At 36.8% G+C, this 24,177-nt stretch overlaps 5 protein-coding genes across 5 annotated transcripts; 2 read left to right on the top strand and 3 right to left on the bottom strand.

The window, feature by feature from the left end:
• Positions 1 to 3,499: 3,499 nt before the first annotated feature.
• Positions 3,500 to 4,531, bottom strand: LOC131645767 (uncharacterized). Its single transcript, XM_058915980.1, has 2 exons — positions 4,472 to 4,531; positions 3,500 to 4,383 (listed from the first exon to the last, which is right to left on the bottom strand). The coding sequence occupies exon 2, from the start codon at positions 4,315 to 4,317 to the stop codon at positions 3,631 to 3,633; it is 687 nt and encodes a 228-aa protein (XP_058771963.1). The 5' UTR covers positions 4,318 to 4,383; positions 4,472 to 4,531; the 3' UTR covers positions 3,500 to 3,630.
• A 2,093-nt stretch (positions 4,532 to 6,624) lies between these two features.
• Positions 6,625 to 9,048, top strand: LOC131645765 (protein NRT1/ PTR FAMILY 7.1). Its single transcript, XM_058915978.1, has 4 exons — positions 6,625 to 6,858; positions 6,956 to 7,173; positions 7,397 to 7,953; positions 8,078 to 9,048. The coding sequence occupies exons 1-4, from the start codon at positions 6,771 to 6,773 to the stop codon at positions 8,961 to 8,963; spliced, it is 1,749 nt and encodes a 582-aa protein (XP_058771961.1). The 5' UTR covers positions 6,625 to 6,770; the 3' UTR covers positions 8,964 to 9,048.
• A 360-nt stretch (positions 9,049 to 9,408) lies between these two features.
• Positions 9,409 to 10,410, bottom strand: LOC131645766 (AP2/ERF and B3 domain-containing transcription factor At1g51120-like). Its single transcript, XM_058915979.1, has 2 exons — positions 9,542 to 10,410; positions 9,409 to 9,442 (listed from the first exon to the last, which is right to left on the bottom strand). Exons 1-2 carry the CDS (start codon positions 10,408 to 10,410, stop codon positions 9,409 to 9,411), a joined length of 903 nt encoding a protein of 300 aa, XP_058771962.1.
• A 2,080-nt stretch (positions 10,411 to 12,490) lies between these two features.
• On the top strand, positions 12,491 to 15,351 carry LOC131648812 (non-structural maintenance of chromosomes element 4 homolog A). Its single transcript, XM_058918536.1, has 6 exons — positions 12,491 to 12,800; positions 12,886 to 13,192; positions 13,289 to 13,382; positions 14,043 to 14,259; positions 14,349 to 14,440; positions 14,822 to 15,351. The coding sequence occupies exons 1-6, from the start codon at positions 12,629 to 12,631 to the stop codon at positions 15,077 to 15,079; spliced, it is 1,140 nt and encodes a 379-aa protein (XP_058774519.1). The 5' UTR covers positions 12,491 to 12,628; the 3' UTR covers positions 15,080 to 15,351.
• Positions 15,352 to 15,865: 514 nt separating this feature from the next.
• On the bottom strand, positions 15,866 to 17,663 carry LOC131648811 (cytochrome P450 76A1). Its single transcript, XM_058918535.1, has 2 exons — positions 16,738 to 17,663; positions 15,866 to 16,646 (listed from the first exon to the last, which is right to left on the bottom strand). The coding sequence occupies exons 1-2, from the start codon at positions 17,638 to 17,640 to the stop codon at positions 16,035 to 16,037; spliced, it is 1,515 nt and encodes a 504-aa protein (XP_058774518.1). The 5' UTR covers positions 17,641 to 17,663; the 3' UTR covers positions 15,866 to 16,034.
• Between the last annotated feature and the right edge of the window lie 6,514 nt (positions 17,664 to 24,177).

Here is a 24,177-nt window from a genome sequence, read left to right as displayed (position 1 = left end):
TTTTTGTATGGTTCTTTTCTTTTCTTTGGTAATGGTGATGAAAGCGATAAAATGCGGAAAAGTAAAGAACGCAAGGATATATACTGGTTCCCCTCACAATCAGAGAGTACTCCAGTCCCCTTTCAAACACGAAAGAGATTTCACTATAGTTAGAATTATTGTACAAGCCTATGCCTACTATCTAACCTATAGGGTGATCAAAGGTTCTTAACACCTTTAAGATCAATCAACACTAATGTGGATGAAGAACAATCCTCTTCAAACACACCACTTACTTCCAACAATCCTGGATAGTAAGGAGATAATTTTCTTTGAATTTTTTTACAAGAGATTTAGATGAAGTTTGTATAGCACTATCAATCTTGGATTGATCTTCTTCTTCAAATAAACAATTCTCAAAATGAATATAAGTGTTCACAATGTATGCATGAAACTTTGAATGAATTTCTCAATGAAAATGTGTATAGAAAGTTTCACTTGAAAGTAAGGATTTGATGAACACTTGGAAATATTGAAAGATGAAGATTTATGAAAGTTATGAATTGTTAATGAAGAAGGTTAATTTTGAATATGAAAGATATAGTATTTATAATGTGCTAAACACCTCTTTGAATGGTTATTTTTCCATGAAGCAATGCAATGATTTAGTGGTATGAAAACAAATTCGTTTGAATGAAATCATGCAATGGAAAAACACACTGGTTCAGTAGGAACCGGTTCCTGCCTGGGACAACCCGGTTCCTGCTGAACGTTACAGCAGAAATATTCAAATTTTGAACTGAGGAACCGGTTCCCACCTAGGGACAACCCGGTTCCCCATAGTAAACCACAGAGAGCTGAAAACTGAGAATGTTGGGAACCGGTTCCCCCATAGGGACAACCCGGTTCCTAAAACCTTTATTTTGAAATTTACATATGAAAAAGGTTTTAAGAAAACTCTTTGAAATATAAGACTTGTAGATGATTATGATATGCATGAGAGTATATTTTGTGAACAATTATATGTCAAAGTGAGTGTTGTTTATACCTTTGACATTTTAGCTTGATTCTTGAATCTTCACAATTTCTTCAAGACTTTTGGAAGTGATGTATTTTTGCTTGATACTTGAAATTCTTTTTGCACATCCTTTATAAATCCTTGATGTCCATATTGTCTTCATCAAAACAAACTATACTTGAGAAGCTTGCAATTACAAGAATCGCTAAAGGATTCATAGAGGTCTCCATAAACCTCTTTGATGATCTGAGCGAACTCATTTCGCCCTAGGTACCCCTCGCATGATTTCATTGCTCCCAGAGAGCTTTCTTCTCTTGAGCATTGCAAGGAACAAACGTGTTCCTCGATTCATCACATTCCCTAATATCAACCATTGTTGCGAAAAATAAAATGCAGAAGAGGGGAAGAATGTTACATGGGAAAAATGTGCAAATGAGGGAAGGAGAAGAATTCTCTTAAACTTTAGAAAGCGTTACTTGTTAGAGAGGAGAGTCATAAGCGAGAAAGAAGGAGAAGCATTTAAATACTTAAAAACCTATTAACGACTATAAAGTATAGTTATCGTGAAAAACACGTTCCCCGTAAAAACCATCATTACCTCGTAAGGTGAGGGGACGTGACTTGATGGCTTTTAAAATTCACTAGCGCACATTAAGGTCCGGATGACCATTGGATCATGGAAAGGATAACACTCATTGTAGCAAAAAAGTATAAAAGTAGCGAAAAAGTAGAAAATTGTTTGAGCCGGGATTCAAACCTTGTCACTCAGTGAATGTATAATCACGGTTAATTGTATTAACTCTAATGCAATATTTCTCTCATAAATATAAAAAAAATGCATCTAAAAAGGATGTATTACCATGGGTAACTGTAAGTCTATCGTATTTAGTTTTACCAAAGGTATGTTTCGTAGTAATGAGTCTTACATCTCCTATGAATGGGTGAAATGTTGGATTTATAATAGATGAGACCCATTTACCTAATGCCTTAAGGTTTTGGATGGATACGTGGCGTCCCACTCTCTTGTGGTCTTGGAGCATTGGTCTCGTTGGTGCTCCTAGTTGGATCATCATTGAGGAGCATCCACGTTAAGTCAAAAGCAACACGTAAGTGAAAGAGACACCACATATTCACCCAAAACCTTAAGGTGATACATGTATGGTCAAGTCACTTATAAAGTGCTCAACCTCCATATTTTCAAGCTCGTCCACATACACTTGTACCACGCCATTGAGACACTTCAACAGGACACACCGCCTGGCCACAACCATGTCAGGAAGACTTTCGATACAAGGTGTCGGTCTCTTACTCAAACCATCAGCTCTGATACCACTGTTGGTAGTCATGAGTAGCATCCACATTGGGTCAAGAGCAACAGATAAGTTACTCAAGCTCCATTTTTCTAAGTGGTGTGGGGCTCCGCTTTTTTAAGGGGTGTGGAACTTCCAACTTACACTTATACACAACAATTTCCCCCTCAAGTGTGAATCAATCCACTATGCACCTCCGCTTGATCCACCTACACTTGTACTGTCGTGGCGGACACTACAACTTTCAATATAAAGAGTCGATCCCTTACTCGAACCATCAGCTCTGATACCAGAGTTGGATCATCATTTAGGAACATCCACTTTGGGTCAAGAGCAAGACACTAGTGAAAGAAACACCACATATTCACCTAAAACTTTAATGTGGTAGGTGTATGGGTCATATCACTTATAAAGTCCAACCTCTATCTTTCCAAGCAATGTGAGACTAACAACTCACACTTTTACACAACACTCATGCTTTTCCCGGTCTCTTCGACAAGTGGTATAAGAGTCATGGTTCGGCTTGGTGAAAGAGTGTAAGCTAAATTCCATGTTGGATTATGTTATAGGACTTACGAGACTTGTTAAGTCTCACATGCTTATAAATAAGTGAAATATTTGATTTATAAGAAAGGTCTCTCTTGTAATCCTAAAGCATTGGTTCCGTTAGTGCTTTAGCCTTTCCTGATATGTCCAACACATGGTTGTTGCGGCCACAATCAAACTTTGAAACAATTACTTGTCTGTGGATGTTGCGGTTCTTCATAAAACAACTACCTGTTATTGAAAGATCAAGTAAGTTGCAGGTGTTCATTAAATTTGCGATGATCTCAACTCTTAATGAGATGCAATTGTCAATATAACATCAAAATTTTAAAATAATATAAGAAAATTTCTTTACCAACCTCCCTATGGGGGGTCACCCCCAGCGAAATTCCCAAACTACCCCTGCTTCGGAAATGAACTTCCGAAGCGCTTTTTTTTTAAAAAAATTTCCTTGATTTGGAAGTTCATCTCCGAAAACACCTCATGGGGGGTGCGTTCGGAGATGAACATCCGAAAACACCTCATGGGGGGTGAATTCGGAAGTTCATTTCCGAATTATGCAGAAACTGTGTTTTTTTTATGTTTTTTCTTAAACGCAACCGCATTTTAATTAAACGTTACCGGCAAATAAAATAAACAATAGATAGACTGAAAACACTAATATGATAAATAAACAAAAAAAAATACTAATATGAAAATATTATATACAAACCGAAATAAATAAAAATAGTGTGCTAAATATACAATCCAAAATCAAAAAATGAATAAACCCCACCACTACTGGGTGTGCCTAACCCGCTCACCCTGGGCCCTCCTCTGCCGCCTGTACCCCGCCGCACGGCCCGCATCAGTGACGATGATCTCCATCACGGCGATTGCCTCTGGTCCGCCCTGATGAATGACACCTCGATCCAACGCGTCCCGCCCAAGCATCTCTATCCGCTGGCAGATCGGAAGGAGATCAATGGCGTGGTCATCCTCCGTCTGCCGGTTCTCCAGGATCTCCTCGTGTGCTGGCCTAGGAGCGCTGGGAACGTCGGGTCTCAAGAGAGGATGGGACACCCGGTAGAACCATGTGACGTACCCCTCCACACTGTGCCAGTCCTGGGTGACCCGCATGCGACGGTACTCCTCCGGTACCACATGATGCTGCCACTCCTCCCATATGGCAGTGAGCTGCACTCTGGTCACTGTGTCAGGAGCAGCCTCGAAGGGTGACCTGGGTATGATTTGCACGAACCCAAACTGCCGCATGCACCGCTCCGGGAGATACCGGACCATGATGCCGGTCCCGCATGCCAACCAGCCTGAATATAGAGCAACCCCGTCGAAGGGGACAACCTGAGCATAGTCGGCGAACGGCCTCCAGGTGACGTCGTCGTGCATCGTGCGGTCCAGGTACAGGCGGTATGGTCCCACCGCATCGTTCCCCCTCTGGAGGGCGTATCTGGCGGCCCTGGGCATGGCATCAACGTACGCAGGATCGATGTGGAAGCCGTGGATGCGGGAGAAGTAGGAGATGATCCAGCTCTGAAACACAAATACGATAATGTATTAAAAATAAATACGAAACATAAATAAATAAATAAATACGAGAATGTGTTAAAATCAAACGTACCGTAAGCAGAGTGCAGGATCCGACCAGCTTCCTCGTCCTCCAGTTGGAGGCCTCATTCAGCTTCTGGTAGAGATATGCCAGAGTAGCTTCCCCCCAGTTCCACTGGTGAACGGTATCCAGGTCCATGAAATAACGGAGGTAGGTCACGTCGACGTACCTGGCGCTCTTGTCCATAAAGCATGCAGCGCCTACCACATGCATGTACCAGCACCGAAGAGCGCAGCCGCGGTGATAGTGTGTGAACAGCTCGTCACCCGCAGCCTCGGCCTCGGCAGCCGCGTCCAGATGGTGCTCAAAATAAGTCTTCAGTGTGGTGAACCGGATATGAGGCCCATATGTCGTGGCGCACTCAAAGTGAGCAACCTCTTCCTCCATGCCCAGATAGAGCGTCATCCACTCGATGACCTCGACCCTCTGGATCCGGGAGTGGGTTAACAGCGGCCCCCTAATCGGCAGGTGGAGAAGACACTGCACGTCGTGCAAGGTGATCGTCATCTCCCCAACCGGCAGGTGGAAAGATGACGTCTTCTTGTGCCAGCGCTCCACAAATGCCCCCTGCATGCCGGTGCTGATGGTGGTGTACCCGGTCATGCAGAGCCCGCTAAGCCCTGAACCTCGCACGTGGTCGTTAAACCACTGAGCTGCTGGTTTAAACAGACCGAAAATCTTCCTGGAGTGGTTCACCATTTTCAATGGCTCTCTCTCCTGTTAAAAAAAACAAATAAGCGAGAAATAAACGGTAAAATTATAAAAAATGGTGACAAATAAACGGCTAAGTTAAAAAAAATACCTCTCCCTCCCAGATCCGCCGAGCGACGTGATCCTGGTAGTGAATCAGCAGGGAAGTGTCAAAAGGCCCTCCCGGAAAGCTATCCACCTCCTGCTCCTCCTGCTCCTCCTCCTCCCCGACTGGAGGGTCAACATCCGGTATGACCTCCTCCTCATCCTCATCCTCCTCCTCTCGCTGGCGGGAAGAAGATACCCGAGCCAGCCTACTCCTAGAGCCTGAAGCAGATGAACTCTCCACCAAGTCCTGTGGAACGCGGACACGGCGTCCCCGTCCCTGCCCCCGTCCCTGGGTCGACGCCAGCTGCGCCGCCGCCCGCTCGCGTCTAGCCGACGCAGTCTGGGACTCTCTCCCCTGTCTGATGCGTGCTGGCTGGTCTGACATGATCCTGTAAACAATCGAAATCGATTAATATGCGAGACAAATGAAAAAACAAAAAAAAAATGAACTTCTGGTACAGTTCGGAAGTTCATTTCCGAAATCTGGGATGGAGGTGTTTTCGGAAATGAACTTCCGAAACACCCCCACGCAGAGCTTCTTTGCAACCTCCAATGGCAGACCCAAAAACCTAAACCAAATCCATTTTTTTGCCTACTAAACATCCTAATATCAGTACTAAGCTATCTTAATGTCATTTTTTCAGATTCTAAACACCCTAATATAGTTTAATCAAATAGATCTAAAACTTGAAAAAACAATGATAAACTTACCAATTAGTGTTTAATGATGAGTTTGGTTGAGTTTGGAAGAAGAGTTTGGCTACTTCACACTTGCTTCTGCAGAAATTTCGCCTATGGAAGTGTTTGATGATGATTAGGGTAAATGATTTGGGGGAGGGGGAGAGTTCTGCTTAATCTGCAGAACGCGTTTTATTTCGGAAGTTCATTTCCGAAATTGTAGTTTCGGAAATGAACTTCCGAAATAAGACATTTTTTTCAAAAAAAAAGGCGCTTTCGGAGATGAACTTCCGAAAACACCTTTTTCATGCATTTCGGAAGTTCATTTCCGAAGTCAGAGGTATAATGGGGTTTTCACCAGAGGTGGACTAAAAGATAGGGAGGTGGCCAAAGAATTTCTCTAATATAATATAATTTTTTTTATAAAAAAAACGAACGATTTAAAATGAACCTAGGAGAATAATTAATATGGCTACAATTAATTAAATATACATAAAAAAAGTTTTGAATCAAATTACATATCTCCACTACACTCAATCAATCAAAATCATTTATAAAAATTCTACCGAAAACCTTTGGCATCAACTAGCATTTTTCATAAATAATTTATTTTTAATCGACCATTCCAAAAACTAAGAGTTACACATCTACATATAGATCCACCACTCACTCATTTTCCCCATTATTTTTTACTTCAAAAGTTGTAAGAAATGGTGAAAAGGCAAATTATTATAAATATCTAGCAAAAATCTTTCAAAAAAAATTTGTTATACACTTATACTATTGTATCCATATACGGTAAATAACATGTATTTTCTTTATAAACAAATAGGTTATGGAGAAAAATGAGAATTACCAAGAAAAAAGTGGAAGAGTGAATAAGATGAAAACAGGAGGAACCAAAGTTGCAACCCTCTTACTAGGTAATAATTTATACTAAACAAATTGTTGATAATTCTTTTTAATTATTGGTTTGTTTTTCATGAATTTTATAACAAAGTTGAATTTATATATATGCAGTGAATCAAGCACTAGCTACTTTAGCTTTCTTTGGAGTTGGTGTGAACTTGGTTTTGTTCTTAACTAGAGTTCTTGGCCAAGACAATGCTGAAGCTGCTAATAATGTTAGCTTATGGACAGGAACAGTTTACATGTTCTCACTCATAGGAGCATTTCTTAGTGACTCTTATTGGGGCAGATACTTAACATGCACAATCTTTCAACTTTTCTTTATTCTGGTATGTTAAATTATCTTATCATATTTACGAAGCACTAACACAGACACCAGATACAATTTCAGACACAAGACATCATACACCATATACAAATATCAAATACAATAACATTTATGAAACACTAATACAGACACCATACACCAGATACCAGATACTAGATACACTTTTGTTCGGTGTTGGTGCGGTTATATTATAATTTATGTGATTCTTTTTTTGCACTGAATAGGGTTTGGCGCTATCATGTTTTTCGTCATGGCGTTTTTTGATAAACCCTAGTGGATGTGGTGATGGACATATTTCTTGTAACCCTACATCATTTGGAGTAAACATTTTCTACTTTTCAATATATCTTGTTGCATTTGGCTATGGAGGACATCAACCAACTTTAGCAACATTTGGTGCTGATCAATATGATGAGAAAAATCCAAAAGAGAGAAGCTCAAAACTAGCTTTCTTTTGTTATTTTTACTTTTCCCTCAACGTTGGATCGTTGTTCTCCAATACCGTGTTGGTTTATTATGAAGATTCAGGAAGATGGACAATGGGTTTCTTGGTATCATTGATCTCTGCTATCATAGCCTTTTTGACATTCTTATCAGGCTCTCCACAATATAGATATTTTAAGCCATCAGGAAACCCTATTGTTAGGGTTGCTCAGGTTTTTACAGCGGTTGCGAGAAAATGGGACGTTGTTCCAGCTAAGGCAGATAAACTTTTTGAGGTTGATGGTTCTAAATCCGCCATCAAAGGCTGTCGAAAGATTCTTCATAGCGAAGATTTACGGTAAGATTTCAGTTCAGTGGTAAGAGTCTGACACGGACGAAGTTAATACCGCGTTGTAAAATGACTATTATTATTATATTACTACTTTATTTGAAACTTAGTATATATGTGAATGTTGATGTAGATTAATGGACAAAGCAGCAACAATTACGGAGAACGATGAGGAGGACGAGGAGAGTCGAAACAATCCATGGAGGCTATGTACTGTGACTCAAGTTGAGGAAACAAAATGTGTATTAAGAATGTTACCAATTTGGCTATGCACAATTTCTTATTCTGTTGTATTTACACAAATGGCTTCACTTTTTGTTGAGCAAGGAGATGTGATGAACTCTAAAATAGGCGAATTCCGAATGCCAGCAGCTAGTATGTCTGTGTTTGACATTTGCAGTGTACTTATCTGCACCGGAATATATCGTCAAATACTGGTTCCATTAACCGGAAGAATGATCGGTAATCCGAAGGGAATTACCGAACTTCAAAGAATGGGAATTGGATTAATCATTGGAATGTTATCAATGGTTGCATCAGGTGTAACTGAGATTGTAAGACTCCGAAATATAATTCCGGGCGAAAAAACAAGCTCGGTTAGTATATTCTACCAAATTCCACAGTATGTTCTTATTGGTGCTTCAGAAGTTTTCATGTATGTTGGTCAATTGGAGTTCTTCAATGGTCAAGCTCCAGATGGTATAAAGAGTTTCGGAAGTTCGCTATGCATGGCTTCGATTTCGCTTGGAAACTATGTGAGTAGCATGCTTGTGAATGTGATCATGGAAATCACTGCAAGAGGGGAAGAAAAAGGTTGGATTCCAGAGAATCTGAATAAAGGTCACATGGATAGGTTTTTCTTCCTTCTTGCAGGGATTGTTGCTTTTGATTTTGTGATTTACTTGTTTTGTGCTAAGTGGTATAAGAACATTAATGTTCAAGGTGATCAAGAGGAGTTGGAGTTTGATGATAGTAAGGATAGTAAAGTTGTAATTAAATTGGAGATGAATACTTATTAATATATTTTCTAATACTTTCTGTTTCACCATTGATGGTGGTATACTCCATGTTTACCAAATATTTACTAATTGGGTTATAGGTTAATGATATGTAATTAACATTGATATACTTTTAGTAGAATAGTATAAACTGGTGTTTTAAAAATCGGACCGGATCGAACGGTCGGACCGGTCGAACCGGGAACCGGCCAGGTAACCGGTATGGTTCAATTGGTGGATCCTCATTTATCATTCTAAAGAAAAGACAAATGATGATGATCATGTATTTCTCATATATATTGTACATTTCATAGGGTACAACTTGGAAAATGTCTCACCACTTGTTTAACTTCTCAAAATCTTTCTTTATAACTCTAATCTCCAATATCCTTACATTTTACATATAAAGAGTAACACCTATTTTCTATACAATAGATGATGTAAAAAAACATAAACTACTATTACTTTAGTTAATATTTACACCAAAGAGCTTGAAGCCTTTTTGTGCATGAAACACATTCAAATCAATTCTACCTTGACTCTCTTGATCATCCAATTCATTGCAAATAAATTTTTCCCCTAAATCTAGTTTTCCATTTCCTCCATTCTCATCTTCAAAGTAATGTTTTTTTCTATCATCAACATTGTTATACATTACATCTATCATTGAAAACACATGTCCATTTCCTTCTTTTGTTGAATTTATAGGCTCACACACATAAAACACAATGGTGTCTTTGGCCTTGAGTTTCTTATCCTTCACAAACCGATTCCACCCTCTAGTGAATACATAGCTTTGGCTACTCTTCCAATAACAGTATCTAAACTTCCACAATCTCATGAGCTTGTCATAAAACACAACCTCTTCATCATTAAACTTATCATCATCAACAACATTAGTTATATTATTATTATTGTTGTTGCCACCGATCAAAGGCAGATACGTAACCGCGTGTTTTTTAGGAATGACAAGCCTGTTGAGTTTACCAACATCACTAGGTGTTAATTCCTTCTGAAAAATCTGCATGCATGAAAACTGTTCCTCATTCTTCACCCCAACAATACATTCTTTACCGCGCTGGCTTTGATTCCGAAGAAAGGTAGAAAACTTTGTTTGATACGTTCCGTTTCGAATCATGCTGAGAACCTTTTCCATGCTATAATGACTCTGAAACAAAGGCTCTTGAACCGTTTGGTCATTCCATGGAAAGTTCCGGTGGCTTTCTCCACTTCGGAGCTTGACGGTGGCGCTGTCATAAGCCATGGCAGCATCTTTTTCAGATTTGAATGTTCCTAACCATATTCTTTGATGATTTGCATAGATCTGTGCACCCCAATGACCGTTTTGTTGTGGCACAACACCTTTGAATTTTTGAAACCCTACATCTTCTTCTTCATACCTTGCACGTTTTGCATGTGAATGTGAAGTTTCATAGCTTAAATTATTTATCTCAGAATTTGAAATCATGCTAGAATTTTTTTTTTCTCTTCACAACATATCTTCAAATTTGTATTTGTTAATTTATTTATGTATTTGTAATTGAAAATTCATAGAACAATAAGATAACAAGATAGTAGTTACAAAGGTAACAAAAAGAAAATAATGTGAAAATTTTATTAACTATATTTGGTAGTACTTATTAACAACTCTATCTGTTAGTTAAGAAATAAAACTACAAGGTAGTAACAAACTTTAAGTTACGACAGTGGGACAAATAGGAAATTGTTTGGTCTTAATTTAGGAAAACTAAATCTATTTAGCTCGAAATATTGTTTTCCATGTTATCATTATGAATTGTCATGATTTTATTGTTTTGATGTTAGTTTTAATCAAAAAAATTATAACAATAAAAAAATAAATATCATCTGAATTGTAAATGTTTGTGTTAACACGTATTGACTTCTTAGTGTATATGAGGCCTTAACTACTCTCTGCCTATTTATCAAGGGGTCTTTTTATAATGCAATCGAAATATATTCTACTCAGGTCATTTGCATTAATTAATACTTTGCTTTTGAGTATGTTTTTTCATCGTATAAATTTACTTGATTGAAAAGGAAAAAAAAAAAATCAAGGGTTTTTTTCTCTTCGAATGGCAAATGTTGGATGCGACAAATGACAATTCAGCAATCGAGAAGTATTTTTATATTGGATTAAATATATGTTGTTGCTAAAAGTCTCACATTAGACAATATATGGCATAAACATGTGCTTATAAGTGGGGGAAATCTTCACCCTACAAGTCAGTTTTGTAGGGTTGAGTTAGGCCCAACCACATTTCTAACATGGTATCAAGAGTCTTGTTTAAGATCAAGTGAGCCAACTTCTATGATTTCCGCTATCGGATCACCCACCATTTATTTCCACGCTCCAATTGTTTACTCCCGGGCGTGAGGGTGTGTGTTAATAATAAAAGATACTACAACTAATACAATAGATTATGGGAAAGACAAAAAAAAGGTATTAAATCTCTGATCAAAACCAAAAGGAAAATAAAAAACAGCTAATGGTTACAGGAATCCCAACTATCAAAGATGCAGAACAACCAAAACAAACACAACAAAAAAAACTTCAGCATCATGCAAAGCTAGACCTCTCCAATCCCAGGACACCTAAAAGAGCGCAAAACCACAAAAGACGCAACATGAACAAATCTAATGGAGGTCGAAACCACTCACCCCTCTATTGGATTTGACACATAATAGTATTCTCAAGTCAATCCAAGAAAACCCATGAGTTTTCCACGGATCTACCAAGATACCATTTCCACGCCAAAAAAATACTCATGTCTTCCATGTCTTTTGTTGTCATCAAAGCTCTCGAAAAAACTATATCATTCTGAGTTTTCTAAATAGGCCAAACCACGACATGCTAGATCATCATCAACCCCGTATAGTCCTAGGACCTCCAAATGGAGTGAGAAACATCTGAAAAGGGGTCAAGATATCTCTAGGTAAAATAACACATCACCCTAATCACCTAAAGATCTGATACCAAACTGAAGATGTAGCCTCACAGGTCACAAATAGATGGAAAGTCGTCTCAATGTGAATAGAGCAGAAGGGACATGAAATAGTTCCAGAGGTCAAATGGACTCCCATATTAAGTAAGTTATCCATAATCGGGATACGCTCCTAAAGAAGCTGCCAGGAGAAAACAATAACTTTTGAAGGGGCCTAACTACACTCAATAGTCGAGATAACTAGCTCTATAGAAGATAAAAGATTATTAGGGGGATCCGCTCAGACCCAACGGGTAAGAGTTGAAAAATGACACAAAATAAGCCCCCATCACTCGACTCATTCCATCTCCACTCATCCATATCAATTTTAAATATAATAAATATTTCTCATCATTTTTACTTTAGACGTGTGTGAAAAAAATATGAACTTCTAAAGTCATTTTTGTCTTTTCACAGTGGTATGGACTTCTAAAGTCAAATTCCCTTTGAATATTGGGGGAGGTCCATCCGAAAAGTTTGGGCCATACTAGGAAAAGTCTTTATTACAATGTGGAGATGAAAAGTAAAGAAAATTAAAAGAGGTTTAGTGCAATTTCGCGGCGGGAAAAGTAACCTCCATTTGTTTTTGACAAATAAATTTGGAATTCTTTAAATTCAACTCTTCATTCAATTGAAATCACTCAGCACAAAGCACACTTCTGTTTTGTGCTTAGGGTTTCAAAAATGTCTCGCAAAGGCAAAAACACCGTCGAAGAAGAACAAGTATTGCAGCGCGTGAAGAGAGAGCGCGTCAATGCCAACGACAACGACAACGACAACTCCACGGCGGAGCAAAACTCCTCAATCCGCCGTATCATCCGCTCCGAGTTTCTCAAACTCAAGTCTCTCATCAACGGTATCATCAATTTCTAAAACCCTAATCCTTTTTCCTTTGTTATTATTATGAACAAACAAACCCTAATTATATTTGATAACAACAGAGAAGAAAGATGATTTGCTTGACGCCGATTCGGACAAATTCGATTCGATTCTGAGCGAGTTTGACAAGTTACATGATCAAGTTAAGAGGCCTCGAGAACAGGTTGCAGACGCTGAGGCGCTGCTCGATCTCACTCGCAGTTTGGTTGGATCTGTGAAGTCTATGGTGAACGAAGGTGTTACTCCTTCTCAGTTTGTTTCTTCGTTGATTCAACGATATGCTCCTTCGCCTAATAGCTCCGTTGATTGGCGAAAACTCGGAAGTTCGGTTTCCCACATTTTTCTCACAGTTCATGGATCTTCCACCATGTTAGTTTCTTTTCAATTTTTTTTTTTTTGCTTCGAAGTGTATGTTTGTAGAATTGTAGCTTACAGTTTTTTTTGTCATTTGTTTGAACTTTGAAGGCTTGGTCCCATGGAAAATCAGTTGAAACAGCGCAAGACAGTAGTGACTAGAAAGCGAGGGCCTCGTTCTGCTACAACTGATAGGCCTGAACAGGTTGCAAATTCTTATGCTTAGTTTGCTGCAATCAAATTAGCTGATATTACAATTCTATAGATTTTGAGGGTCTTTACAATGTTTCACTTTTGCTGCTTGTTTTCTTTTTTCATACAACAAACAAACTTGAACTTTGTGCTTAGCTTGTGAATAAGATAGAATCACTTTACAAGATGTTAATTGGTTTGATGGTCCCTAAATAGTATCTCTTTTGTTAGTTTTGCCATGCCATCCAAAAGGGAGTAACGGCGTAGGTTGTTGGCCGTTTGTCTTATATTTCTGTATAATCTTTTATGATACATATCATTGAAAAATATGGAAGGAATCAATCAACACATACCATCAATGTTGTTGCTTGGTTGCTCTAATTGAAAGATCACACTTTTCTTTTTTGCTTCTTATGATTAGATTGCTGCAATTTAACTGCTATATTAATGCTCCCAAAGGGTTTTTGTAAGACTCTGTCATCGTCTTGGATTTTTATGCTACTTGTATTTTGCCATATGTAATATTGTTAATAAAATAAAGGTCCTTTAATAGTAGCTATTTTGTTGGCTGGTTGGTCTAGTTTGAAAACAGATTGGGGATTGATTTTCTGGTGTTTTTGTGTTCTTCCATGTACTTTGGTATTTAATGTTGATTATTGTGTGTTTGAAACAGCTGAATGATGCTGTTGAAGGGGAAAAAACTGATACTGACAAAAACATGTCAACCATGTTTAACATATTGAGGGAAAATAAAAAGGTGCAGCTTGAACACTTAATTTTGAATAGATTTTCGTTTGCTCAGACAGTGGAGAATTTGTTTGCCCTGTCATTCTTAGTGAAAGATGGTCGTGCTGAGATCAATATGGACAAAAACCATTCACACTATGTTTGTAAGATATGCTTTTCTCACAATCAGCTGCCTACTTGCTTATTATTATTGTACCTTCTATACTTAAATATATGCCATCTTCTATTTCAGCGCCAAAAAATGCTCCGGCTGCCAATGCTGTAATGTCAAAAGAAGTTTCTTATACTCATTTCGTCTTCAGATATGATTACAATGACTGGAAGGTAAAAAAGATGCCCACTTCTTGTTAACTGGAAATTCAAAGGCATGTCATGAATATTATTAGAATTTTTTAGGGTGGAGCTGTCATTTTAGAATGACTGCACCACATATGTTTAAAAAGGAAAAACAGATAATAGTTTGTATCAGCTGTGTTGGACTTTGTTCGACCTATAATCTTTAAAGAATAAATGAAATGAAGAGTTGATGATGAACAAGCTTTTGCTGTTATTACTAAACTTAGCCGACATTCTTTTTATGACAGATTTTTGTTTTTATGGAAGTTTTGCTGACAGACAATACATTACTCTGTTCATTTGAAGTCCGGGACATTAAATTATGTTTCCTTATTTTTAAAACTTTACTGACACTGTTTTCAAATTCAGATAATGAAGGATCTTGTGCCAGATGGTAAAGAGCTAATGCCACATAGGACTCAACACAGCACTGTGGATGGCTCAAAGTCAGAAATGGATGGTGACAATTCTGCACAAGCTTTGCCTGTTACTCCTATTAGGAAGATATCCCGTAACCGAGGGCGGGTTTTGCAGGAGGAAAGTGTCGTTGAAGAATCTCCTGAATGTGACGATGAAGATGCTTCTAGAGAGGCTGCAATCCGAAGGTGTAAGCGGAAACTCCATTAAGAAATTGCATATTAGGTACTAGATCAACTTAGAATGTACCCTATTAGAATGTAAATAATTGTAGATCCACGGAAGTACAATGCCTTTTTGACTTCTTGCAAATGCTTAGAATGCAAACATTCATTTTTTTAGCCGACACCACTTGATGAGAGAAGTCTTTAGTTGTTGTTAGTTGTTGTGGGATGTAGCTTCATCTACCATCTCTTTTAGGTACTGTCTTTAAATTGGTGAAATGTGTAACCCTGTTAAGTGATTGGTGATTGCCTTGTTAATCTGGCTTATTTTTATTTATGTTTTACATGATTTTGAAAACTCAACATCTCAACAAGTAAATGAGTTATATGCTGTTTCAGGTGGTGGGATGAAAGCAAAATCCAAACTGAATTTCTCACAATCATCTATAGGATTATGTTAGTACTTTTATGTCGGTGAAACTTGCCTGAAAAATAAGAAATTAAAAAGAAAATTATTTAATATTGAATGACTTGATGCAAGTTGACCTTGAAATTTCCCATTATCTGTTTGTCAATGTAGGGTAATTTCTGTATTTATTTTGCCGATTCTGTATACATACCGGCGAGATTAGCAAAAAAAAAAAGTGATTAACAAGGTGAACTTGAGACAGTATATGAAATTGTTTTGTATTTAGAAACTTAAGGGCTGGCAGACATACACAGGACATTTAGTAAGTACATCTTCATATGTCTGTAGTAGTATTTTATACTGGATATGTTCAGTTGGCATTACATAATAACACTAATCAAAACATGCATAATATTCAAATCAGACAGAAATCAATCAACTCTAATTTACAACCAGTAGCAAACCAATGCGTAGAACTGTTCATAATGAATAAAATCTTATTCATCAACCTATTATCTATACATTTTTGTTAACTTGCAGCTAACAGTTGGATGCCAGTTTAGTTTTAGTTCCCTGCAACTACAACAGGAGTTCATTTGTAAGGCACTGGTATGGCTTTCAAAGGAACGGCTTTCCTCAATGTTATCCCCATTCCTTCTGTCATGTCCATCTCCTCGGGCTTAAGACTATCAGGCAAAATCCAATCAAAGGAGTTGAGGAGGGAGCCTAAGGCCAGTGGAAGTAGACGCGAAGCAAGTGGCAATGCCGGACACATTCTACGACCGGAACCAAAAGGTATATACTCAAAATGATGTCCCTTGTAATCAGCCACATTTGGCTCCATAAACCTTTCTGGCCAAAACAACAAGGGAGCATCCCACATTTTTGGGTCCCTCCCAATTGCCCAAACATTCACTAAAACTTGTGTCTCTTTGGGAATGTAGTAGTCTCCAATTTTGCAAGAGTCCATGGCCATGTGAGGAACCAGAAAAGGAAGAGGTGGGTGAAGTCTCAATGTCTCCTTGATAACTGCTTTAAGGTAGGGAAGATTCTCAATGTCATTTTCTTCAAATTTCCTATCTTGCCCTATTTTGCTCCTTATTTCCATTTGCACTTTCTTTAGTGTTCTTGGATTGTTCAAAAGTTCTGCCATAGCCCATTCTAGTGTGCTTGTTGTGGTATCTGTTCCTGCAGAGAACATTTCCTACAACACAGTATTCTTATCAATGTTACAAACTACCATGTTTAGAAAAGTAGCATATATAGTTTTCTATACCAATTATGAAGGGACTTACAAAGACAACAACGTTTATAGTTCTTGAAGTAAAATTGTAGGGGCCACTGACACTATCCCCATGAAACTGCAAGAGCACATCTAAGAAATCTTTGCTGTTTCCACTGTCTGCAGTGTCATTTTCCATCCTCTGTTTGATGAATGATCCTGCTATCTCAAAGGCTCTTTCAACGTGGAACTGTGTGTTTCTCCTTATACCTTGAGGGTCAAGGCACTTCAACATAGGAAAGAAATCTGCGACGTTGGGTTTCCCAGCATATTCCATAACTTTCACAGCATGGTAATAGAATCTAGCTCCTCTCTCCATTTGCGGATCTAACAAATCTTTTGAAAAAATAAGGTTCCCAATGAGGTTAAAAGCCATCAAGAAAAAGAATTTTCCAACATCAACGCCAGACTTGCCATCGCCAGAAGCTTCATTTATCAAGTTCACCATGCGATCTATGCATTTGGCACGCACACCTCGCATACTGTCTAAGCGACTAGTCACAAAGAACTCCGTGGTGCTCAAGCGTCTCAGCATGCGCCAGTGCTCGTTGTACTGAGAAGTTATGAGCGAACCTTCGCTACCATAGTCATGATTCCCTTTCATGGACTCGTATATCTTCCTTCCTGCAAGAGCGGCGTCATTGTTTTTAAACATATCACGGGCTACGTCGCTGGAGGAGATAACCACTGTGCACATTGAACCTAGCCAAAGAGTCATGATAGGACCGTGTTTGCGAGCAAGTATTGTAAAGGCCTCGTGCGGCGACAATGACAAACCTAGCTGGAAAATATTCCCAACCAGTGGCCAACATCTTGGTCCAGGTGGTAGCTGATGATGACCAAGTTTCACTCTTCCAAGTTTCATCATCCATACCAAAAGGACTAATACCAAACCCACAACACTATAATATTCCATACTGCTAGTGATGATATTGATTTAGGTGCTTCATTCTTATATACTTGCTACCATCATCAAATTATTTCTATTATTTTTTTAAAAAATAAATTTAAAATTTAAATGAATTATTTTATAAATTATTTATTGATTTATATAAGTTTATAAAAATTATTTTATTTTTTTTAGATATGGTGGTGCATGTTATGTACTATCATCTATATTCAAACTCAATAATCTATGGTCCCCTGATGTTATGAGTGTGAATTATAATGGTCCCTGTATCACAGGTAATGCTACCCCATACTAAGTACCAATTTAAAAATGATATTCAACTGCTCTTTAACGTTTTACTCGTCTTTTGTGCATGATCATATATAAAACTTATGTTTCGTAATCATTTTTGTAATATTTCTGTGTAATATGGCTCACAAAATTCAAACTAGAAGGGACAACATTATTGGCCTTATTTATGTTATTTTATTCATCAAAATCAAATCCATATCATTCCACGGGATATACTCTGTTTGTTTCGTAAGGAAAACAAACAATGAGTACAAATTCAGTGATTTTGATTGCAGAAAAAACATAGATTTTAGTGTATTTTATGAAAGGAAAAACTGTGGCTTTACCACCTTAGTCATGATAGAAAACTACACATAATTCATAACATTAGTTTTGTTTGACCATGCAACTTCGCTTGTGTTTGAAACAAAATGAAACTCCTATTCAATGTTTTTAGAAAATTGAACTGGATGTTGAATGTTGAAGTGAAGAGATTACTGATTTAAAGTTTAACTACTTCAATCAATTAAATTTATGATCAAACCGCCTATTTATTAAATATATAAATAAATAGTTTATAAAACCATATTCGATAAATATGTCATACACAATTATATGTTTACAAGTTAATAATTTAAATATTTTAAAATCTTATAAATTTAATACACTAAGATCAATTGTACACACAATAATAATATCCCAAAAAATGGATAACTCTTAGCGTAACAATCGGGGGAGAGTCGAGTTTGGGAGCATTGTTATTTCCGGGACATTCCGCTTGAGCAACACATTTTTGTGAGAGACACACCACTTCTCTACCTAAAATCTTAAGGTGATAGGTGAGTGTGTTCTCCCACTTATATATGCTCAAGTCACCACATGCATTTCCAATGTGATACCATTATCCACACTATCCGTTGACTCTTTTCAACTACATGTATCTGTTGATTCTCTTCAACTACATGTATTCGTTGACTTTCTACTACAAGTAAACCGGCCTCTTTCTCGAACCAAAGGCTCATGATACCATTTGTTAGCGCAACAATCGGGGGAGGGTCGAGTTCGGGAGCATTGTTATTTTCGGGACATTCCGCTTGAGCAACACACCTTTGTGAGAGACACACCACTTCTCCACCTAAAACCTTAAGGTGATAGGTGAGTGGGTTCTCCCACTTATATATGCTCAAGTCAACACATGCATTTCCAATGTGAGACTATTATCCACACTCACACTTGCATTATTCTCAACAATAACATAGTTATGTTTTATGGAAACTTTGTGATGATGATGATCCAACATGGTTGAAGGGAAAAAATTTATGGCCGACAAGATGTAACTTAGATGTTTGCGTGACTCTAGAAGAACCAAGAGTTTATTTATTGAGTTATTTTTTCCACTCTTACATGTGCTCATCTACTATCATAAAAAATTATAAGTATTTTTAATATCTGAAGAGGCATCTCCGAATATTTTTTATAATAAGTTATAAACATAAAATATATAAATATAAGTTATATATATATAAGTTATATATATATAAAATAAAAAGAAATTACAAAGTACTGAGGGACATAAACTAAACCCAGTCAAACCACGAAATCATCCCCAAAGGGTATACGAATAGATCAAAAGTGACATTTTAAAACAATTAAAGTAAAAGCGCACACACGACATACACTATCAGACGAATTCGTTTACAAGCACGAAACCAATTAAAAAAAGAAAGAGTTTAGTGTGAACAGTCACTTTTCAACATGGTGTATGAACCAACTGCCAACACGTACTGGTTCACGAACCAACACTCTCTAAAAAAACCTGCAAGCGACTCTTTCGAGCTCAAGGTGTGTGTGTGTGTGTATGTGTGTGTGTGTGATAGATAGTGTAATACCCCGATTTTCCGACACTGGTAATTATCATTTAATTGGTTAATTGGTAATTGGAATGCACAATAGACTTATTCTATATTAATATAAGAATGACTATTAAGAGAGTAATTGGATTAATTAGAATCCAACTAAGTGGCACCTTGGTAATTACCACTTAGTTGGAGGGAAAATTGGAAAATAGACATCATGCATGAGCCATAAGGACTTGTTTGGAATGGAGGGATGTATGTCTTTATTGGAGAATCATTTCTTTTGTGGAGTAAGGAGAATATAACAAAGAAGAAGAGAAGAACTCATGGACCAAGTTCCATTTTCGTATTTCAAGCACAACCTCCACTAATCATGCCATAACTTTCTGCTCACAACTCCAAATCAGGCAATTCTTGAAGATTCGGATTCTACACAAAATTTGTTTCAATTTTATATATTAATTTGTGTTCATAGGTTTCGAATTGAGGGAGATAAACGAGTTTGAAGATTGGAGATTCATGCTGAAAGTGAACATAAGAGGGTTACGAGTTTGATGGAGATGAAGGTGAATCTTTGGTCAAGAAGAGAGTTCCATGGCAGCAAGAACATCACTATAACCTCCATTTTTATCAAGGTGAGTTCCATTAGATAGAACTTGGGTAGAAATGGGGATTAACTGCATGTTGAAATGGGTAGTGAGATAATGCCTGCAATGTGTCAGTGTTTGGATTTCTGTTGTTGCATGCCCGATTAATTGATGGAAATTGTGTTGCATGTCGATTAATTATGCATGTGTAGATTATGCTTTTGTTAAAGAACTGATTTTATGAGTTTTAGCTTGAACCTGCAAGTTTGAATGGTAGAATATGTGTTCTTGGAGTGATAATACATGTATTGAATTGCTTTTACATGTTAGGATTCAGATTGGAAAGCTAACAGAAAGGGATACAAGATGCTTAAGCTTCCACAACTTTAGAATACTCTTAAGTGCTAATAAAATCCATGTGAATATCCTTTCACATCGATTACGAAAAGATAATTCTCGGATAATTGATTCGTTAACCGTTCTCAAGGCCTTGGTGCCAAGTATTCCTTCAATTGGGTTGTAGTCATCATAAAGTGAGCGGTGATGGACATCAAAGCTAGCCACGTACACCAAAGATGTTGAGATCTTATAGCTTGTGAAGCTAACCATGTGAAACCAAAGGCGAGGAGGCCTTACTACTTGGGGTAATTGTGTACGTCGATTAACAAAATATGAATATGGTAAGGTGAACCTTAGGATACCTAGGCCAAGAGACATGAATGGATGCTAGCCTAATATTCCTTTTTCCTATCAAGCAACTACCTTCGAAATTCTTCAATCTAATGGTGTAGTAAGTATGAGACGAGGGGTTAGAGGACAGGCAAAAGGACAATAACTGCGAGTAGGCACATTACATATATATTGGCTACTTCTTGTGAAGAAATTCCAAGGATGCCCCTGTGCCATATATATTGCAGGCATTCTCAGGCTTTAGTCTCGGGAATGGGTCGGCTCTGTAGTTCAGGAGCTATTCTTCGGGGATGAACTCCCGGGGATTTTTACCTCACCTTCTCCTTTTATTGTTTCCTTATGGGTGAATTTCTATGTGAGATTTGGACCCCGGAAATTGGACGAGTTGAATCATTGTAACGATTCAATGTTGGTTCCATGGTTCTCTATAGTCATATGAGTTACTTACCATGTAGACTGAAAAGGTAAGCTTTTAGGTCTTGTTTCCGAGAGCAGATAGGCAGGTAAACCCGGAAGATCAGACCTTGAGGGTAACTCCCGAGAGAAGGCTGGAAGGTAAATCTGGAAGAACTATTCTGGAGGAAGCATGTACCTAATATCCGAACATGTGATATGTTCTCATAGGATCCAATCGGGTGGTCAGTGAACACTCTATTGTGGTGCTACGATTTGATAGGCTTTCTTGTACTGGATATCGAGGAAACCTTAGGATCTCAGATTGATCTGTAGTTGATGCATATACCCTGTAGAGCCGAGAGGACCCATAAGATAGGGGAACTCACTGAGATTTAGTAATCTCACCTCATTCATCTTATTATTTTTTCAGGTACCGTGCAGGATCAAGTTTTGCTGGATGCTTGGACCAAGACCTATTGATCAGATATTGTGATGACCGTGCCTAAGCTTTTCTTCCGCTGTGAACTTTAGTATTATGTTCTTAAAATGTATACATCTTATATCATTATTCCTGACTTTTGTATGTACTCAGTACCAGTTATTAGTATTATGCTGATATGATTCTAGACGCATATTGGTAGGGTATTACAGATAGTCTCCGATCTCTTGTGAGGAAATATTGTTAGGATTATATTGGAAAGATTAGAGTTGAGGTGAGAAGCACATGAAAATGTAAGTATGTGAGGAATTTGAAGATAATTTTGTGAATGCAGTTGGAAAATCGTGTGAGCTAAGCTATGAATTGAGTGAGCTGTATTGTGTGAGATTTTTGAGATGATGGAGAAGTTTGTTGTTGATTTTTGGAATGGGGAGAGTGGAAATCGCGCGGCTTGGCATTGTGGGACCATGTGCAAAATTTTGACACTCATAAAGAAATTCGCATGTAATGCACACTCAAATTATAATGAAATTAATTCGATGAAAATCTGTTTTGCTTTGAATTTCACTCGTTTTTTTTTTTGTTAATTTTGTTCTTGTTTGAATTATGAAATAGTTATTGTGAATGAATGCAAATAAAATTAACATTACAAGTTAAATTCAAACTCTATTTTGTTCTTTAACTTTGAATTTCCAAAATTCTATGAGATTGATTATGAGATGTATTGTTAATTCAATTATTTTGTTGTCCTTTGTTTGAAAATGTAAAATGTAATGGTACAATGATCACGTGAGATTAAAAATAATGTTTAGGGAAAAATTTAGGGTATGACATAACGTCATTTCAAGTGAAAAATAGAACAAAATTAGGATTTACAGTTAAAAAATTTGTTCAAACCCTTAGAAAGTTCATTTACAAATGGATCATCAGACATATCGGCAGAATAGATAATGGGCTAGCCCATTGTTTAACCAAAAAAAGTCATTCAAGACAATAATATTTTTATATTAAACATGGGGCTTCATACCTAAATTAACCTAATACAATAAATGGGGATTTCTCCCCCTTTTAAAAAATATTAAGAAAAGAGTTACCAAAGGTTACTTAGGCCAGTGGTGATTAGCATTTAACTTGTCACTCATAAATGTTTTTTGTTTATCGACATTTTTGAAAAAATACTAGAATTTTCTAAAATATCTAGTACTTCATGTTCTACATAATTTTTTTTACACTATTAGAAATTTCGAAATTTCAACACTTTTCAAAATTTACAATAAACTACATTACTTTTTGAAATTTCTGATAGTATTAATTTTTTTATTAAAAAATTTATATCAGAAATTTAGAAATGAATCGTCAAAATTTTGAATGAATTACAAGATTTTTTTTTTTTTTTTTTTGTATTTTTGTCTCAAATTTATCTATGAATAATTTGAAAATTATGAGAATATGTAGGAGTGTGAGGTTTAATTGAAGAAGTGCCAAGTTAAATTTTCCCATTAAATGTGTTAGTGTCCCAAGTCATTGTCCAACCAAAGCAAGATGCTTGTTTATCATTATTAATACTAGCGTTCAAACGGGCACTCTTGTGACCGTTTTTCTGCTTTTTTAATGTGCACAGTTTCAAAACACTAACATATTTTTTATTTTATTTTGATCTTAATTTAAAATATTTATTGAATAAATTTTATGATAAAATTAAAAATATAGATTAATTGTATAATAACATTACCAGAAAATGAACCAAATAAGTATGTCTATTTTTTTTATTTCACTAATGCGTGTATGTATTTTATTAGGTTTTTTTCTCACATATGTCTTTTTTTTTTTTTTTAAATTTGAATATAGCTATTAAAAATAAAAATATGATGACAATGTTCACTTTCACATTTAATTTAAAGGGAAATGCTAATCAGTGCCCTCAGGACAATGGTTAAGACTTTAAAATAGTAAATTTATCTCAGTAATTTCCGTATTTAATGCCTTGAAAATTGAATTAATATTAAATTTTCTATAAAATATTTTTTTTAGAATGCTTAACTATTATTCTGAGGGTCCTGATTAGCAAGACCCTTAATTTAATAGCAAAGTCCAAGTAATTAACATGCAGGACCAATTTAACATAGCAAATAATAGATTGAGATAATTAGACTTTATCAATTATCAAATGTATTGTATTTCTAAGAACTTAAATGCTAAAACAAAGTATTTCATATTTTTTAACTTAACTCCTAATCTCTCATATTTTTTAATCTCTCTCTTTTCCTCCCTCCATCCCTAGATCTTTCATGGAAATCTTTTTTCA

Source organism: Vicia villosa, linkage group LG2, assembly GCF_029867415.1.
Source record: "Vicia villosa cultivar HV-30 ecotype Madison, WI linkage group LG2, Vvil1.0, whole genome shotgun sequence".
NCBI lineage: Eukaryota > Viridiplantae > Streptophyta > Magnoliopsida > Fabales > Fabaceae > Vicia > Vicia villosa.
Note: the sequence above shows the minus strand (reverse complement) of the source record. Positions and strands in the feature narration are given on the sequence as shown.

Excerpts from the sequence above, each read along its gene's own strand:
- LOC131645767 (XM_058915980.1), bottom strand. The coding sequence starts at position 4,317 with ATGCCCAGGGCCGCCAGATACGCCCTCCAGAGGGGGAACGATGCGGTG.
- LOC131645765 (XM_058915978.1), top strand. The coding sequence starts at position 6,771 with ATGGAGAAAAATGAGAATTACCAAGAAAAAAGTGGAAGAGTGAATAAG. Across the intron at positions 6,859-6,955 it reads AGTTGCAACCCTCTTACTAG|TGAATCAAGCACTAGCTACT; the intron begins GTAATAATTTAT and ends ATATATATGCAG. Across the intron at positions 7,174-7,396 it reads TTCAACTTTTCTTTATTCTG|GGTTTGGCGCTATCATGTTT; the intron begins GTATGTTAAATT and ends TGCACTGAATAG.
- LOC131645766 (XM_058915979.1), bottom strand. The coding sequence starts at position 10,410 with ATGATTTCAAATTCTGAGATAAATAATTTAAGCTATGAAACTTCACAT. Across the intron at positions 9,443-9,541 it reads TTTGAAGATGAGAATGGAGG|AGGCTTCAAGCTCTTTGGTG; the intron begins AAATGGAAAACT and ends TCATGCACAAAA.
- LOC131648812 (XM_058918536.1), top strand. The coding sequence starts at position 12,629 with ATGTCTCGCAAAGGCAAAAACACCGTCGAAGAAGAACAAGTATTGCAG. Across the intron at positions 12,801-12,885 it reads ACTCAAGTCTCTCATCAACG|AGAAGAAAGATGATTTGCTT; the intron begins GTATCATCAATT and ends TGATAACAACAG. Across the intron at positions 14,260-14,348 it reads AAACCATTCACACTATGTTT|CGCCAAAAAATGCTCCGGCT; the intron begins GTAAGATATGCT and ends CTTCTATTTCAG.
- LOC131648811 (XM_058918535.1), bottom strand. The coding sequence starts at position 17,640 with ATGGAATATTATAGTGTTGTGGGTTTGGTATTAGTCCTTTTGGTATGG. Across the intron at positions 16,647-16,737 it reads CTATAAACGTTGTTGTCTTT|GAAATGTTCTCTGCAGGAAC; the intron begins GTAAGTCCCTTC and ends ACTGTGTTGTAG.